Raw genomic sequence first — 18,643 nt, forward strand, 5'->3', positions numbered from 1 at the left:
TATAGGTGACTTAATCCAATCATGTGGATTTAATACCATTTTACATGCTAATGACTCCAAATTTTATCTGTAGCCATGACCTCTCTCTGAGCTCTTGACTTCTCCGTTCAACTGCCTCCCTCAATATCCACTTGAATGTCTAGTGACCATTTCAAAGTCAAAATATCCAAAATGATATTCTGGATTCCTAGCCCCAACCTCAAGAAATGATTACCACCAACCACCCAAGGCATCTGGGATCATCTTTGATTTCTCCCTCTCCCTCATTCCCACCACCCCACCTCATTTCCAAGCCAACATTAAAGCATGCTGGCTCTACTACTCATTCATGTGCTAATCTGTTCCCTTCTTTGCCTCTCTACTGCAGTTGCCCCAGTCCCAGGCACCATCAGCTCTCCCCTATTGCATACAGCCCGTTAGGTTGATTTCCCCAGAAGCAGACCCTGAGATGAAGAGAATGCATACAAGAGTGATTTATTTCGAAGTACTGTTAAGGGAGTGGGGAAATGTGGCTGAAAAATAAGAGGTTAAGCAGATGTGAGGTAGAAAGCAGAGTCCTACAGAGAGCAACTTAGGCTAAATGTCACAGAAAGCTCTGGAGACAAAGTTGTTCACATCTCAGAATTACACAGTCACAGGGCAAAGAAACAAATATTGATGCTTGTAACTTTAGTTCAAAGGCTGTCCCAGCAGGGGGAGCAGGGTGTAAATTCCTGGGCACATCTAATTGAGTAGATACACAAGTCCCAGTAGCCTGAGGTCTGTCCTCTAACAGATGCAGGTGTCAGCTGTACAGAGTGACAGGACAGTGCACACAAGACAGGTACTGGCATCCCAGGGAGCATGGGCAGGTGTCTTAATCCAGCTGGGCCGCTATGACAAAATACTTTAGACTGGGTGATTTAGAAACAATAGACATTGATTGCTCACAATTATGAAGACTGGGAAGTCTAAATTCTATTATTTTAATTCCCAGATATAAATAAAATGAATTACATTTATTCTTTTTTTTTTCAGCCAGGAGATGAAATATACCCTAGAGATGAGAATGGCAAATGGTTATATCACAAGTCAAATCTGTGTGCCACTTGGGAGGTAAGTTCAAATGTGCTTCTTATTTTAAAAGACAATATTTTTAAACCTGTGATCTGATTATTCCTGTCATATTTATGGAGAGAGATGCACCCTTTACTTTCAATGAAAAGTAACAGTCAGAACAGGCATTCCTAACCATAAGTACAGGTATATGAAATCTCCACTTCTGGGTACTAAATAATTCTTACTTTTGTTTTGCTGGAATGCCAAAGAAAAGAGAGAGGGGTGGAAGGAAAAACAGTGTAAACAAAATATGTTCTAATATAAAAGTAATTAGAATATATGAATAAGATAAATTCACAAATTAAAAAATATATATCAAGTTGTTAATATGATGCCTACAAGAAACAAACTTAAAATGATACATTAAAAAAAACTGAAAAACAGGCCAGTCGCAGTGGCTCACACTTGTAATCCCAGCACTTTGGAAGGCCAAGGTGGGCGGATCATCTGAGGTCAGGAGTTCGAAACCAGCCTGGCCAATGTGGTGAAACTCTGTCTCTACTAAAAATACAAAAATTAGCCAGGCATGGTGGTGGGCGCCTATAATCCCGGCTACTCAGGAGGCTGAGGCAGGAGAATTGCTTGAACCTGGGAGGCAGAGGTTGCAGTGAGCCGAGATCATGCCACTGCACTCCAGCCTGGGCGACAGAGCAAGATGCTGTCTCAAAAACAGCAACAACAACAAAAACCTGAAAAGCAATTCTGTTTTTTATTTCTGGGAAAGCTGCTGGCTCTTTTCCCAAGATCACAAGAGTAGACAACTATAGGAAAATAATAAATAAACCCTTATGGATTCATGGTGGGGAGGGATATTTTGAACTTGTTTGCTTAGAGGTGGTGTGGCAGCTCCAACCTAGAGTAGAAGTCAACCCAACAAGCATGAAGAAGATAATACAGGAGAGGAACGGTTGGTCCTTTTGCACTTCCTTCACCCCTGCCATAGCCTGGGAACAAATATGGCCGCACAGGTGGAAACTCAGGACTCAGTTGTAGAGCAGCCTTGAGATTCTGAACTTGTGAAAAACTGAGGAAAAACATAAGTTACCCACTGACCTCTGGCAGTTTTTTTTTCCCACCGATGTGATTCCAAACTCCGAAAGTTTGGAAATTACACTCTGGTAAGTACCTCTTTGTATATACTTGCCTGTGAGGCAACAGCTGAAGGTCTGAGCTGTGGAGTTGTTTAGAGGGGCGAGGAGGAATGATTTATTTCCCAGTGCCCGGGGCTCTGTCCAAAAGAACACACAGTCACTCCCGACCTCATTGGAGGGAGTCAGGTTTGGACAGTTGGACATTTTGAACATTCTCTTCTAAGGGACTGCCTAACAGGACAGCCAGTATCCACAGGAAAAAATGATTTCACAGCCCAAAGTAATAAGGCATTTGTTTCACAAGAAAACAATACATCTCAATTACTGATCCAATGTAAACAGAACAGAGAACCAGGAACTTCTAAATTAACCAATTAATATATTAGAGAACATAAGAAAAGATATTAGCAATATAAAACGTGAGCAAACAACATTTTAAAAAACAAGCTAAAATAAAAATTAAAAAATAAAAACACAATGCAATTGGTTGGGATAAATAGAAGAAAATGGTCAAATTGAGATATCAGAATGAGGAAATCTCTCAATATGAAGAAGAAAAGGAAAAGAATTTTTTAAAATATGAAAGAAAAGCTAAGAAATTCAAAGAATAAAATTAGAAATTCCAATATCCACACAACTGGACTCTAAGAAAAAAGAAAGAAGAAAAAATAAAAGGAAACAAGAAGGTGGGCATAGTGGCTCATGCCTATAATCCCAATGCTTTGAGAGGCAGAGGCTGGAGGATCACTTGAGCACAGGAGTTCAAGACCATCCTGGGAAACATAGTGAGACCCCCATCTCTAAAAAAAAGAAAAAAAAAGGGGGGGTAATAGTTAAAGAAAAAAAAAAAAAAAACACGAAGATCTTAAAGGGACCATGGAGCACAAAAGAGGAAAGATGAGGAATATCATGGGTGAGGTGACCTGTAGTCCCAGCTACTTGGAATTCTGAGGTGGGAGGACCACTTGAGGCCAAGAGTTCAAGGCCACAGTGTGCTATAGTCATGCCTTTGAATAGCCACTGAACTCTAACCTGGGCAATATAGTGAGATTTCATCTCAAAAAAAAAAAAAATCAAACATAAAGAGAAAATGTTAAAACTTCCAGAGCATAATAAATAATCCAATAAAGAAGGCAAAATGGAATAACAAAAATAATCAATCCAAGACAAAGCAGAAAAAAAAAGAGAAGGGGCAATAAACAGATGAGAAAAGTAGCAAATAAAGGGCAAGATGGGAGATTTAAACTCACTAATATCAATAATTGCAGTATATATAAATGGTCTAAGCACCCCAATTAAAAGGCATAGATTATCAGAATGGATATAAACCAAGTCCCACTATACATTATACACAAGAAATCCATCTTAAATAAAAAGTCACCAACAGGTTAAAAGCAAAAGTCTTTCAAAAAGCAAAAGGATAGAAAAAGATATATTAGGCTAACACTAGTAAAAATAAAGCTGCAGTCGCTATTTTAATATCAACAAATACTTCAGAGCAATGAGTATTACATGGGATAAAGAAGATTATTATATAATGATAAAGGAGTCAATCCTAAACATCTATGCCCCTAATAACAGAGCTTCAAAATACACGAAGCATCATCTAAGAGAACCGAACAGAGAAAGAGAAAAATCCACATTTATAGTCAGAGATTCTTTTTTTTTTTTTTTTTTTTTTTTCTGAGGCGGAGTCTCGCTCTGCCGCCCAGGCTGGAGTGCAGTGGCGCGATCTCAGCTCACTGCAAGCTCCACCTCCCAGGTTCACGCCATTCTCTTGCCTCAGCCTCCCGAGTAGCTGGGACTATAGGTGCCCGCCACCACGCCTGGCTAATTTTTTGTACTTTTAGTAGAGACGAGGTTTCACTGTGTTAGCCAGGATGGTCTTGATCTCCTGACCTCTTGATCCACCCTCCTCCGCCTCTCAAAGTGCTGAGATTATAGGCATGAGCCACCGCGCCCGGCCTATAGTCAGAGATTCTATTAAAATGATATCATACTAAAATGATAAGTATACAGAAAGAGCTATAGGATATAGGAGATTTAAACATTATCAACCTTCTTAACTTGACATTTATAGAACACTTGACCAAAATATAAGAGTGTTTTCTTTCCCTCCCTCCCTCCCTCCCTCCCTCCCTCCCTCCCTCCCTTCCTTCCTTCCTTCCACGAGTCTCGCTCTGTAGCCCAGGCTGGAGTGCAGTGGCGCAATCTCAGCTCACTGCAACCTCCGCCTCTCGGGTTCAATCGATTCTCCTGCCTCAGCCTCCTGAGTAGCTGGGATTAGAGGCTCACGCCACCATGCCCAGCTAATTTTTGTATTTTTAGTAGACATGGGGTTTCACCATGTTGGTCAGGCTGGTCTCGAACTCCTGACCTCGTGATCAACACGCCTTGGCCTTTCAAAGTGCTGGGATTACAGATGTGAGCCACCGCGCCCGGCAACATAGGCCATTTTTCGAGCCATAACATAAATCTCAGTAATTCTTCAAGTATTTTAATTATGCAAGGTATGCTGTCTGATCAAACAGGAGGCACACATGTAAATAACCCATAAGACCTAAAAAAATTAAAATCTTTATCTAGATGTAATTTATATATTAGCAACACACAATTGGAAATTATTTTTAAAAACAATGCTAAACATTAAATATTTAAAGATAAATCTAAAAGAATCTGTGCAAGAGCTATACAGTAAAAACAACTTATTACTGAAAGAAATAAAAGATGATCCAAAATTCAATGGAGAGATATACCATGTTCCTTGATCAGAATATCAAGATGTTAATTTTCCCCAAATTCATCTGTAGATTCAATGTAATCCCAGTCAAAATCCCAATAGAAATGGAAAACCTACTTCTAAAATTTATATGGGGCCTGGAGCAGTGGATTATGCCTATAAATCCCAGCACTTTGGGAGGCCACGGCAGGTGGATCACATGAGGCCAGGAGTTCGAGACCAGCCTGGGCAACATGGCAAAACCCTGTCTCTACTAAAAACACAAAAATGAGCCAGGCATAGTGGCGCCCATCTATAATCCCAGCTACTTGAAAGGCTGCGGCATGAGAATCACTTGAACCTGAGAGGCGGAGTTTGCAGTGAGCCGAGATCCCACCACTGCACTCCAGCCTGGGTGACAGAGTGAGATTCTGTCTCAAAAAAATAAAATAAAATTTATATGGAAGTACAAATAACCTATAATAGCCACAACAACTTTTTGAAAAAAAGCAATAGCCAAGCACAGTGGCTCATACCTATAATGCCAGCACTTTGAGAGGCTGAGTGGGGAGAATTACTTGAGCCTAGGAGTTCAAGACCAGCATGGGGAACACTGAGACCCCGTCTCTACAAAAACATCAAACAATTAGTCATGCATGGGAGTTGCATGTGCCTGTGGTCCCAGCTACTCAGGAGGCTGAGGTAGGAGGATCACTTGACCTGGTAGGTTGAGGCTGCAGTGAGCTATACCACTGCAACCCAGCCTCAGTGACAGAGCAAGACTCCATCTCAAAAATAAAAAGCAATAAGTTTGGAGGGCTTATACTAATTTCAAGAATTATTATACAACTATTAGAATCATGACAGTGCCATATTAGCATAAAGAGGAACATATAGATCAATAAAACATAATAGAGAATGTTAAAATAGACCCATACACATATATGGTCAGTTGATTTTCAACAGAAATGCCAACGCAATTCAATGGGGAAGGGTAATCTTGTACTACAACTGGCCCATACCAGCTTGCAAGAACCCGTTGTGCAAACCTCTTCCTAACTCCACATTCAGTGATGTCGGCTTGTTAGCTTGAATAGCCCGGTGTGAATAGTCACATCACAGACATTGACAAATACTACAAACTGGGGAGCTTTTTTCTTCCTGGATAGCTGGTCGTTAAACATTTATCAGTATTCCACTGGAGGTGTTCATGATCTTGATTGTAATGATGATTTTACAGGTGTATGCATACATTAAAATTCCTCAAAATGTACACTTCAAAAATGTGTAGTTTATTGTACATCAGTTATAACTCACCAAACTAGAAGGCAAAAATAATGCATGATAAAAAGTTGCACATCTACACATGCTCAGAAATTTTGCCACATAAAGACTCACACTGGAAATCATTAGGTCCGACTGATGTACTAAGTGAAAGGAACAAAAATCTAACAGATGCTCCAAAAAAAAATGCATAAAGCAAAAGTGATCAAATTAAACTTAAAGTGTGTATTATCTATAAAAATATTAAGATCAAATAATAAAAGGAAAATGAACCCATAATACGCTACAATTAAAGTTTATATATATACTATTAGCATCACAGATGTTGAGGGTAGATAAATACCGTGTGAACATGCTAAGTTATTGTCTTTATTAGAAAACTTCTTAAAAGTAATAAAGAGTTAAGAAGAAACAGGATAAGTGGGATAAATTGAAATAAATCAAGATGGTAGAAACAGTTCAAATATATGTATGGTTGCAATAAATGTAGATAAAATAAACTCACCTAGACAGAGATTGACAATTTAAAAGGAGGCACCTAAGCAAAAAGACATGTGAAAGTTAAAACTTTACAGGTAAAAAAAAACACACACTCACCAGTCAAATACCGGAAAAAGTTGGTATTACTATATTAATATCATATAACACAGACTTAAAAATTAAAAGCATTATTAGGGATAAAAAGAGTTGTGCGTAAAGATGAAGATTGAATTTACCAAAAAGATATACTAATTTTAAGCACATATATATCAAATAAAGTATCTTCAAAATATATAAAACAAAAAATTGACAGAATACAGGAGGACATTGGCTCACGCCTATAATCCCAGCACTTTGGGAGGCCAAGGTAGGAGGATCGCTTGAGGCCAGGAGTTTGAAATCAACCTGGGCAACATAGTGAGACCCCCCTCATCTCCAAAAAATATTTTAAAAACAAAATTTAGCCAGTGTGGTTGCACATGCTTGTAGTCCAGCTACTCAAGAGGCTAAAGAGGAAGGATCTCTTGAGCCCAGAAGTCAAGGCTGCAGTGAGCAAAGATCCCACCACAGCACTCCAGCCTGGGTGACAGAGCAAGATACTGTTTCAAAAAAAAACACAGAAGAACATTAATAAATCACCAGTATAGTAAGAGATTTTTGACATATTCCTTTCAGTTTTTGACATATTCCTTCTGTTAATTTTGACATATTAATTTCAGTTACTGAGAAGCCAAGAAGAGCTAGACCTAATTTTATATATAACATGTGTGTATGTATATTTACATACATATATGTATGAGAGAGAGAGGAGAGACAGAGTGTTACATCCAAAAATGGGAGAAGGTATCTATTTCACATATACCAGAATGTTTATAAAAATTGCCAGCCAGGCGCAGTGGCTCATGCCTATAATCCCAGCACTTTGGGAGACTGAGGCAGGTGGATCACCTGAGGTCAGGAGTTCGAGACCAGCCTAACCAACATGGTGAAACTCCATCTCTACTAAAAATATAAAACTAGCCGGGCGTGGTGGTGCATGCCTGTAATCCCAGCTACTTGGGAGGCTTGAACCTGCGAGGCAGAGTTTGCAGTGAGCCGAGATCGCGCCATCGCACTCTAGCCTGGGCAGCAAGAGCAAAACTCCATCTCGGAAAAAAAAAAAAAGTGCCCAGGTACTATGCCACAAAGAAAGTACCCAAAAACTTCAAGAAGTAGGATCATTTTAAAAAATTGTTTTTAATTGAGATAGGGTCTCACTCTGTTGCTCAGGCTGGAGTGCAGTGACACAGTTATAACTCACTGCAGCCTCAATTTCCCCAGCTCAAGTGGATCCTCCTACTTCAGCCTCCTAAGTAACTGGGACTACAGGCATGTGCCACCATGCCTAGTTAATTCTTGATTTTTATTAGAGATGAAGGCTCACTCTGTTGCCCAGGCTGGTCTTGAACTCCTGACCTCAAGTGATCCTCCTGCCTTGGCCTGCCAAAGTGCTGGGATTACAGGTGTGAGCCATCGCGCCCTACCTGGGATCACCAAGTGTGGTAAATACCTTGAGAAAATACAAGGTGAAGATATGGCATACACATGTTTTCCAAATTCAATCATAGAATTACTGCCTTTTCCCACCATCCTTCTTTTACTTTTTTTCGCAAGATGCTTATTAACATACCCAGGAACTTTCCTTTTTAAAGAATTCACAGTCACCCTTATAAACATTCATTCTTGCTTCTTGTGAGGCTTGTTTGTTGACCCATGGACATTTACTCTACAGGCGATGGAAGCTTGCAAAGACGCTGGCTTGGTGAAATCCCTGGGAGTGTCCAATTTTAACCGCAGGCAGCTGGAGCTCATCCTGAACAAGCCAGGACTCAAGCACAAGCCAGTCAGCAACCAGGTACAGCCTAATAGCTTCCACTAGGGTGTGGGGAGTGGGGGCAGGATTTACATGACACAAAGAAGCCTCAGCTGGGAGTCAGGAAGGCTCATGATTGCGCCACCTAAATCTCATCATGGGACCCTGTGCAAGTCTTTAGACTTCTTTCTATTGGTGTCACCTAAAAAAACGGACTTGGGGCCAGGCGCGGTGGCTCACGCCTGTAATCCCAGCACTTTGGGAGGCCGAGGCAGGCGATCACGAGGTCGGGAGTTTGAGACCAGCCTGACCAACATGGTGAAACCCCGTCTGTACTAAAAATACAAATATTAGCTGGGCTTGGTGGCACATGCCTGTAATCCTAGCTACTCAGGGCTGAGGCAGGGGAATTGCTTAAACCCGGGAGGTGGAGGTTGCAGTGAGCCGAGATCAGCCTGGGCGACAGAGTGCGACTTCGTCTAACAACAACAACAACAACAACAACAACAAATCTAATGAAAATCAATGAAAAAAATGAGAAAAAACACTAAGGCTCAACAGAAAAAGGAGTAAAAGGAATGAACAGAAATTCACAAAAGACAAATTGCAAGACTGGTACACATGAAAAAAAACTCACTATTAATTAGAGAAACTTAAATTGAAGTGTGATTTTTCTATTGCACATCAAATTAGCAAAGTTTTTGTCTTATTAATATTTTTAAATATAATGCCCCCATGTAGGCAAGTGATTAAATGCTAGTGAGTGCAAATTGGTTCAGCCTTACTAAAAAAACAATTTGTCAATATGTATCAAGGGCCTTAAAAAATGTTCACAGTCCTTTATTTCTGCAATCTATGCTAATAAAAAAATATCAGAATGCCTAGATAGACTGATGTGTGTTTACTACAACATTGTTCATAATGGAAAAAAATGGAAACAACATAATACAAAAAATTAAGGGGATGATTAAATAAGTTACAAGACATTCATATTATGTGAAATCTTAACAAAAGATGTTCTTGAATCCATTTTAAGGAAGCAAAATGAACAAGATATGAAGGGACAGACTAGGACACGAAATGTATACAGTATGAAGGAGATTCTATTAATAAAATGGATTTTATTGAAGAATTTTTTTTTAACAGTAAAATTGCATTCAACAATGTGGCCTTGATTTTGTGCTCTGCTCTCCAATGCAACCACATAGGTTGAGTGCCATCCGTATTTCACCCAGCCAAAACTCTTGAAATTTTGCCAACAACATGACATTGTCATTACTGCATATAGCCCTTTGGGGACCAGTAGGAATCCAATCTGGTAAGTAAAACTTTAGGAAGCATTTCCTTTGGTGTAGAGTGTGAGGCTCATGTGAACTACTGTATTTGATTGGAATGCCTTTTGGTTTGCCTGTGCAACCTCTTCAAGTCATTATCTGTATATATGAATTAGAACTTTTCATACTTTCCTGACTGAGCTGTTGTAAAATTGATTACATTATAGGTATGAAATTGCCTATCAGTGCCCGATATATAGGAATGCTCAGTAAAAGTTAATTATTATTTGACAAAGGAGTTTCTATGGCCATGTTTTGCAAATTTTCAATCTTTTGATCTCTGTATTCAATAGTGATACTTCTACTATGATGTGCTCCATAAACTTAAGTAGAAATTTTTCTACTTTAAGATGATTCCAAAAGTTGTGTCTCTATTTCTTCCACTTCAGTCTTCCTACCTTTCCCTGTATGCCAGCTCTCTCTATAAGACTCATCAAAAAATATTATTTACCCTCTGAAGGAGGCAGCTCCATAAACTTGCCTTGCTTGATCTTCCCATACTATGAGTAACTCTCCATTCAGTGCATACTCTGCACTCAGAGAAACTGGTTACAGGTGACCTGCAGTGTCCTGGTAGGTGACTGGGTGAATGGGAAGACAGAGGAGGAGGATGGTTTATTAACCTTTGGTTCTCATTATGCAAACTAATTATGATGCATGTTTTGATATTTTTAAGGGTGAATGTTTCTTCTCCACCTTTGTTAAAGGATGCACTTCTAAACTCATTGGGGAAAAGGTACAATAAGACAGCAGCTCAAATTGTTTTGCGTTTCAACATCCAGCGAGGGGTGGTTGTCATTCCTAAAAGCTTTAATCTTGAAAGGATCAAAGAAAATTTTCAGGTAAGAGAATTGCTTTTGGAAATGTGAAAAGATGGGTATGTTTGCTATTTTTGCTTTTATAGAATGTGTTCAGCTTAATAGGAAACCTGTAACACTCTCATATTTTATTTTATACCAGCTCCTTGACCCGTGTAGCCCATATCTAGGTTTAATTTTCATTCAATTTGAGACAATTGCTAGTACTTCAGAGATTGCTTTGCTACTTGTACACTATCCAGATCTCTTATATTTTCTCTTTCCTTATCTACTTTTTATTTTTTGTTTTAAATTTTTTTTTGTTTGTTTAGAGATAGGGTCTTGCTATATTGCCCAGGCTAGTCTGGAACTCCTGTCTTCAAGCGTTCCTTCCACCTTGACCTCCCAAAGTTCTGGGATTACAGGCGTGAGCCACTGTACCCAGCCTCTTCCCTTATCTATTGACCCTTGACACTACCTACTCACTTCTCTACCAGCACAACAGAAATTGAGTGAATAAAATTTGGAATTCATAATAGTCAACTTTCCACCTTCTTAATGGCTCTGGTAAAAGTTGAGGACAAATTTGAAAATTATTGAAGAGGACCATTTAGACTTCATGAATGCTAATTGCCTTTATTTCCCTCTATAAGTAATCTATGACTTACGTTGTAACTTCCAAGTGAAGAAAGAACTAGACAAAGGGGTAATTCATTTATTCCGCTACTACTAAAGACTAAACTGCTAGGTAAACACAACCATAGAAAAGTGCCATACAAAATTAATTAATTACCCATTAACTAATTTACATTTCAAAAGTAAATTGCCTGTTTAGCCCTACTCATAATTAAAGATAAATAAAAAGTAAGATACTAGTTGTCCCTTCATATCAGAAAATAATCAAAATACTTGGTAATATTTGGGGAAACAGGAGCTTTGACACACTATTGTTAGAAATGTTAATTTGAGATATGGAAGAGTAGGTTAAATTATTTCATGTCCATCAAAATTCAAATGTACATGTTACATGATTTATTTATATGTGGAACCTAAAAAAGTTAATCACATAAAAGTAGGGAGTAGAATAGTGGTTACCGGAGGCTGAGATTATTGAAGAGAGGGTGCTATGAGGAGATGTTGGTCAAAAAATTTGTGATTACAGTTAGAAGGAACAAATGTCAAGAGATCTATTGTACAAAAAGGTGTCTATAGTTGATGATGATATAGTGTATTCTTGAAAAACATAAAGAGAGTGCATCTTATGTGCTCTTACCACAAAAATGATAACTATATGAGGTAATGCATTTGTTAATTAGCTAGATTTAACCACTCTACCATTTATATGTATGTCAAAACATCATGTTGTATATGATAAAAACATACAATGTTATCCATCAAATTAAATAAATTCAAATACACATATCCATTGACTCAGCAATCTTATCCTATAGATGTATTTGCACATATATACATGGATGCACTCACACAAACAGATGTTTATTATAGAATTCTTTGTAATTTTTTAAAAACTCAAAACAATCTTCAACAGGATTTTATAAAACAAGCTATGACATATTTGTACACTGAAATATCATATAGCCATTTAAAAAATACAAGTATTGACATAGGAAGATATCCACAATATTAGACAATTACATCTTCAGAGCTTGTTTGCTACATGATAGAATGCAACTCAAACTTTAGCAAAAAATAAAAGATAATTTATTGGCTTGCATAACTGGAAAGTCCATGAGTAGATCAGAAATGGCTAGACACAGGTACTCAAATGATTTATAAAGAGATTTAGTCCTCTCTCTCTCTCTCTCTCCCCCTCCTTTCTCTCCACCCACATGGTGGCACAGACAATTCCTAACAGCTCCAGGATAATCAATTACTCATACTCAGTGAAGAGTGAAGATGATCAGAAACAAAGTCTTCTATCAGGGTCTCTATCAATCCCTGATTAGCTCCTGAAGGTCACCCTCATATTACCCACTGTGGCCACTGAGTAGGATACCCTGATTCGCCCCCAGGGCTATATTCCTATTCCTGTGCTGAAGAAGTTAACAGACAGCTCCACTAGAAGGGGGAAGGAAAGTTCATAAAAAGAGAAAAGGCGAAAAGATGCTAGTTACATCAACTCCTGACAATAACATTTGCCAAAATGCCTCATCATAAAAAGTGGTTGACACTCTTTTCCACAATCTTAGAAAGGGATCAACTGCATGACTAATGTGTAGGTTCATTGAAGATTAAAACACATTTTTATGGACTTTTTGAGGACTGAAAATTTTGCTGTTCAAAAATTATAAGAGTGTTACAAGTGACCTTTGCGATGGAAAGCATTTGGACTTTATAGCATCTAGCAAATCGCAATTTTGTACCAGAGAAAATGCCACTCTCCTTGAAATTTTCATTGTAACTAATTATGATATATTCCATATGTTTCCATAGCCTTGATAATAAAAGAATGGAACTCAGAGGTCACATATTCCAAGAAAATAGAAAACGGATACAGATTTAGAAGGAAAATAAGAATGAAAATCACAGCCAATTCTCACTCTTTAGGGAATAGACTCACCCAATAACCATGAATTTTGCTGGGTATGAAAGCAAGGAGCAACAAAATAAAAAATTATGCTGTCTTAGAATGAAGGTAAAATAAACTGTTAGAAATATTTTAAAAGAATGGCAAAGATCAATAAAGCATAAAGAATAAAGGGAAAAATATATATTTTGATGAAAAAAGAAGAGCAAAAGAAAACAAAAATTATGTAGTAAAAAGTTAAGACTGGGCACAGTGGTTCACACCTGTAATCCCAGCACTTTGGGAGGCCGAGGCAGGAAGATTGCTTGAGACCAGGAGTTTGAGAGCAGCCTGGGCAACAAAGCGAGATCCCATTGCTTTAAAATAAAAAAAAGTTAAGTTAAACCATCAGTTTAGGCTGGGTGCGGTGGCTCACTCCTCTAATCCCAGCACCTTGGGAGGCTGAAGCAGGTGGATCACCTGAGGTCTGGAGTTCGAGACCATCTTGGCCAACATGGCAAAACCCCATCTCTACTAAAAATACAAAAATTAGCCAGGCATGGTCATGGGCGCCTGTAATCCCAGCTACTCAGGAGGCTGAGGCAGGAGAATCACTTGAACTAGGGATGCGGAGGTTGCAGTGAGCTGAGATCGTACCATAGCACTCCAGCCTGGATGACAAGAGTGAAACTTTGTCTCAAAACAAATAAACAAAAAACCATGAGTTTAAAAACTAGATAAAATTAAAGGTAAACATGAAGAAAGCTAATACGGAGCCAGGATATTTTAAAAGTTAAAATTAAAAAAAAAAGAAATTATACCAGGTGTGGTCCAGCTTTGTTGCCATCATCCACTGGCCTCCATTCTTTGAAGATGTTATCTCTGGGCTCACTTTCACTTTCTCCAACACTCTTCCTCTCATAATTCTTAGTGAATTCAACATCCACACCAGTCATTCTCCGCCCTTACCTGACAGCTCTTTGACTTCCTCTCCCATAAGAATCTTGTCCTATATATTTCAGCCACTAATTCCCATGCCTATCCCTTGGAAATTGCAATAACAACTTCCTAATAAATCCTCCATAGCCTCAATTTCAAACATCCCCCTCTCTTTCCTACACTAGCAATTGTTCCTCTCTACTGTGTAACTCCCACCAACATTCACATATGTAGTAACCTCCTATCTTAAAAAATAAAATCCAACCTAGACTCACTTTCCTCTCCAAGTATTATCCACTTCTCGCTTCTGTTTCAAACATCTGGAAAGAGAAGTTCTCGCTGCTTCCCATTCCCTTCCCCCACTATCTCTTGAAGCCATTCAAACCAAACTTTTACCCTGACCATCCCACTGGAACAGCTCTTGTCAAAGTTACCAGTGACCTCCACATTGCTAGATCCAGTAATTCTCAGTCCTTGTCCCACTTGGTCTTTCAACCACATCTGATACAATTAACAATATCTCCTTCTTCAAACATTTACTGAAAGGGAAAACTGTAGGAGAAGCAGTTTGAGAAGAACTATCAGGAGCTCAGTTTTGTAATATGAGATCCTCATTCACTTAGGATAATTTGTGCCATGGGAGAAAAAAAAGACCACTGAAAATTAATCCACATATGACAAGAAAAAACATGACACAGAAATAATGTAGAGAGGGTGAATTTGAAAGCTTATATTAAGATTGAAACCAAAGTTTATGAAAGTAAGTTCACTTCTATTCTCAACAAAATGTAGGTTACAATTGCAAGTTTATTAACTCAGAAGAAACAGTGAATCAGTGTTGATTTTTTTTAAATATGCTTGACAAAATTACATACCACAACATGACATCCTCTATTTCACAAAAGTTTTGCAGAATGTTCATAAAGAGAATAATTATCACAAAAATTTTGGAGGGCTTTATCTGAAGGAGATTTTTAATTCTTTAATTTTTTTTTCAAGTCACACTCTTTTGACATATCTATCAAAGTAGATTTTTAACTGTGCAGGATTCTTCTTTGAAAAAGATCATACCTATAATTAGAACAAATCTCCAAGATCACTTTCTTTGATTTCATAAAATCCTGCATCTTTGCAAGATTTGCAACCTCACTTTGCCATTAGATTATTCCATATATTTACTGGATAAGAGGCTGATCCTCCAAGACTTAAAGGAGAGGACTAGTGTTTAGCAAAAAAGAAGTCTGAGTAAGGATTCATTTTATAGGCGATTCATTCATTTTTATATTGTGCACATTTTTGATTCCTTATGTAATCTCATAAACGCCAATAATTGGATAATAAATCATAAAAGAAAATGGTTCCCTGAAAAGAGTACTTGGAAAGAATCCACAGAGGGATAATTAAGTAAATCGTGTTCCATCTACACAATGAATACCATGGCTAAATGAATAAAGTCAGGTTGCATATTGTGATAGAACTATCACTGGGGTCACTAAGATATTATGTGAATAAAGGAAAGTTGTAGAATCATAAAGATATGGTCCAATTACTGCATTTTCCTCTTAATGTGTGTAGTATTTGGGAGGAATATCTGGGAAGGGAAATAAGAATGGGGTGATGAGTGACAAGATTTTCATTATTTATTCCATATGGGTCTATGTACTTCTACAGTGTTTCATTTCTTTGCAAAGAGCGTATATTTATGTACTACTTATATAATTAAAATCTATTAATCATTAAATATATTAAAAGTTAAAGGATAGAAAGATAAAATAATAAAGAGAAGATAGGTTATATACAGATAATCCAAATGTTAAAAATAAAAGGAAGTGAAAAAATATATATAAATGTTAATAAGGGACAATCATAAAACCAGAATATAAATAAAGTATAAAATCTAAGAAAAATAAAACAATGGAAATGTAATTAGAATAAAAAGGTAGAGGAGACATAAAAAATGAGAGAAAGGATTTCAACATAGCAAATTAAAAGTTAAAAACAAAGCAAATTAAAAGTTTTTTAAAAAAGCAAATTTAGGCCAGGCATGGTGAGGCTCATGCCTGTAATTGCAGCACTTTGGGAGGCTGAGGTGGGAGGATCGCTTGAGTTCAGGAGTTTGAGACCAGCCTGGGCAGCATGGTGAAACCCCATCTCTACAAAAATTGAAAAATTAGCCAGGCATGGCAAAACATGTCTGTAGTCCCAGCTACTTGGGAAACTGAGGCATGAGACTAGCTTGAACCCAGGAGGTGGAGGTTGCAGTGAGCCAAGATGATACCACAGCACTCCAGCCTGGGTGACAGAGTAAGACCCTGTCTCAAAAAAAAAAAAAAAATCATATTTAGAGACTCAGAATTTTTTAAGTGTAAGACAGTAGTTCAGAATCAAAAGACCAGCATTTCATACAGAAATAAGAATTCTTCACATTTGAAATTTTAGGGGATTTCATTAACATTTGTGGTTTCAGAGCATTTGGAATTTCTTGTAAGATGTCCCCAGAAAGACCGTCTCAAAAACAAAGAGCAGAACAGAGTATCCAGCTACACCTCAGTGGGTAGCCCCCCAACACCAGCCTGACTCCTCTTAGACATTTGCAGAGATATTCATACATCTTTGGAAGGCTCCCACCGGTGGCCCCACTTTCGGATCCCAAGCTTGACCTTCAAAAATGTTCTATTATTTCCGTTTTTTCAGATCTTTGACTTTTCTCTCACTGAAGAAGAAATGAAGGACATTGAAGCCTTGAATAAAAATGTCCGCTTTGTAGAATTGCTCATGTAAGTTCTGGGGATCATTAATGGGTATTGACCAGTGGTATTGAATGGTCATGTGTCAAGCAACAAGGCTCATATGAACCCTGACCTATGTCCATAGCACCAGGGCAAAGCATGGTGGGCCGCATATTCTGAATGTTAACATGCCTGAGGGAAATACATCCACTACAGGGCCTTCCACAACCCTACACTCTCACTGAAAAGAAGAGTCCTGGCATCTGTGACATTCTGTGACTTCGGTGAAGGCATGCAGGCTAAGGAACCTGAGGAGAATTAATTCATCATGTACATATGCTAAAACAACAGCAGCACAAATGTTGAAACAACTTATTTATTTATTCCTAAAAATGAAAGTGATGCACAAATTAGAGCAAAGTTATAAAAAAAAATTTCTAAGGGAGAGGCATGATGATGTTGTAGAAAGAGCACTAGATTGAAACCAAGAACTTAGACTTTTAGATAAATACTTAAGATTTTAGTTTCTAGCTCTACCTATTAGCTGACTTCCTACAAGCAAAATTCCATATACTCCTTCAAAATGTCAAGTTCAGCTAACCAACTGAAGTAGCTCTTTATTCTCTAAATATTACAGGCCCTTTAAAAAAGAATATAGTTTTGGCCAGGCATGGTGGCTCACGCCAATACTTTGGGAGGCTAAGGTGGGTGGATCACCTTAGGTCGGGAGTTAGAGATCAGCCTGGCCAACATGGAGAAACCCTGTCTCTACTAAAAATACAAAAATTAGCTGGGTGTGGTGGCACTTGCCTGTAATCCCAGCTACTCAGGAGGCTGAGGCAGGAGAATTGCTTGAACCCAGGAGGCAGAGGTTGCAGTGAGCCGAGATCACGCCATTGCACTCCAGCCTGGGCAACAAGAGCAAAACTCCATCTCAAAAAAAAAAAAAAAAAGAATATATTTGCTATATATGTGTGTATAGATATACACACACATATACATATATATACTCATATACACACACATGCATTTTTTTCTTCTTAATCATTCTCTATTAATGTTTCCAGTTCTTCAAATCACCTGAATAATCATCTTCGTCTTGAATCTTTAAGTGAGCATTCAGAAAATGCTAAGATGATTCATATAGTTTGGACACTTACTTTATTGATCCCACTGTTTTTCATGGGTCAGAAAGTACAGTGACTGGATTAATATTGAATTTCTGAATTAATAAAACAACTTCCTAATGGAAATTTTTCAGGGGGAAAATTGTTTGACATCAAAAGGCACGACCACCCAGCCTCAAGAACAAAACAGTAAACATAAACACATAAATAACACTTTCCTAGAACTAACAGTTATAGGTTAATTAATAGTTCTTGAAGATAAATGACTTCTATTGAATCAATAATATATCAATAAGTTAAGAAGAGAAACCAGGTGCAGTGTCTCACATCTGTAATTCCAGCACTCTGGGAGGCTAAGATAGGAGAATCACTTGATGCTAGGAGTTCAACACCAGCCTGGACCACATAGCAAGACCCCATCTCTACAAAAAATTTAAAAATAAGCCATCGTGGTGGCATGCACCTGTAGTACTAGCTACTTAGGACGCTGAGGTGGGAGGATCACTTGGACCCAAGACTTTGAGTGAGCTAAGGCTACGCTCCAGCCTGGTAGACAGAGCAAGGCCCTGTCTCAAAACAAAACAAAAAACAAACAAACAAAAACAGTATAATCAATCCACCAATGTACTAATTGTTTTACAGACAGTTGGTGACATTATTCAGTTT

The 18,643-nt window shown here is 38.1% G+C and overlaps 1 protein-coding gene across 2 annotated transcripts in view; it reads left to right on the forward strand.

The window, feature by feature from the left end:
* Positions 1–18,643, forward strand: part of AKR1D1 (aldo-keto reductase family 1 member D1) — a 52,968-nt gene that overhangs the window by 31,594 nt on the left and 2,731 nt on the right. For both annotated transcript variants that reach the window (XM_016958217.4, XM_063815640.1), the window contains 5 exons: positions 1,018–1,095; positions 8,444–8,566; positions 9,733–9,842; positions 10,535–10,700; positions 16,816–16,898. In XM_016958217.4, coding sequence (XP_016813706.1) covers positions 1,018–1,095; positions 8,444–8,566; positions 9,733–9,842; positions 10,535–10,700; positions 16,816–16,898 — 560 coding nt within the window. The remainder of the gene's footprint in view (positions 1–1,017; positions 1,096–8,443; positions 8,567–9,732; positions 9,843–10,534; positions 10,701–16,815; positions 16,899–18,643) is intronic.

The sequence above is a fragment of the Pan troglodytes genome, chromosome 6, assembly GCF_028858775.2.
Source record: "Pan troglodytes isolate AG18354 chromosome 6, NHGRI_mPanTro3-v2.0_pri, whole genome shotgun sequence".
NCBI classification, from domain to species: domain Eukaryota; kingdom Metazoa; phylum Chordata; class Mammalia; order Primates; family Hominidae; genus Pan; species Pan troglodytes.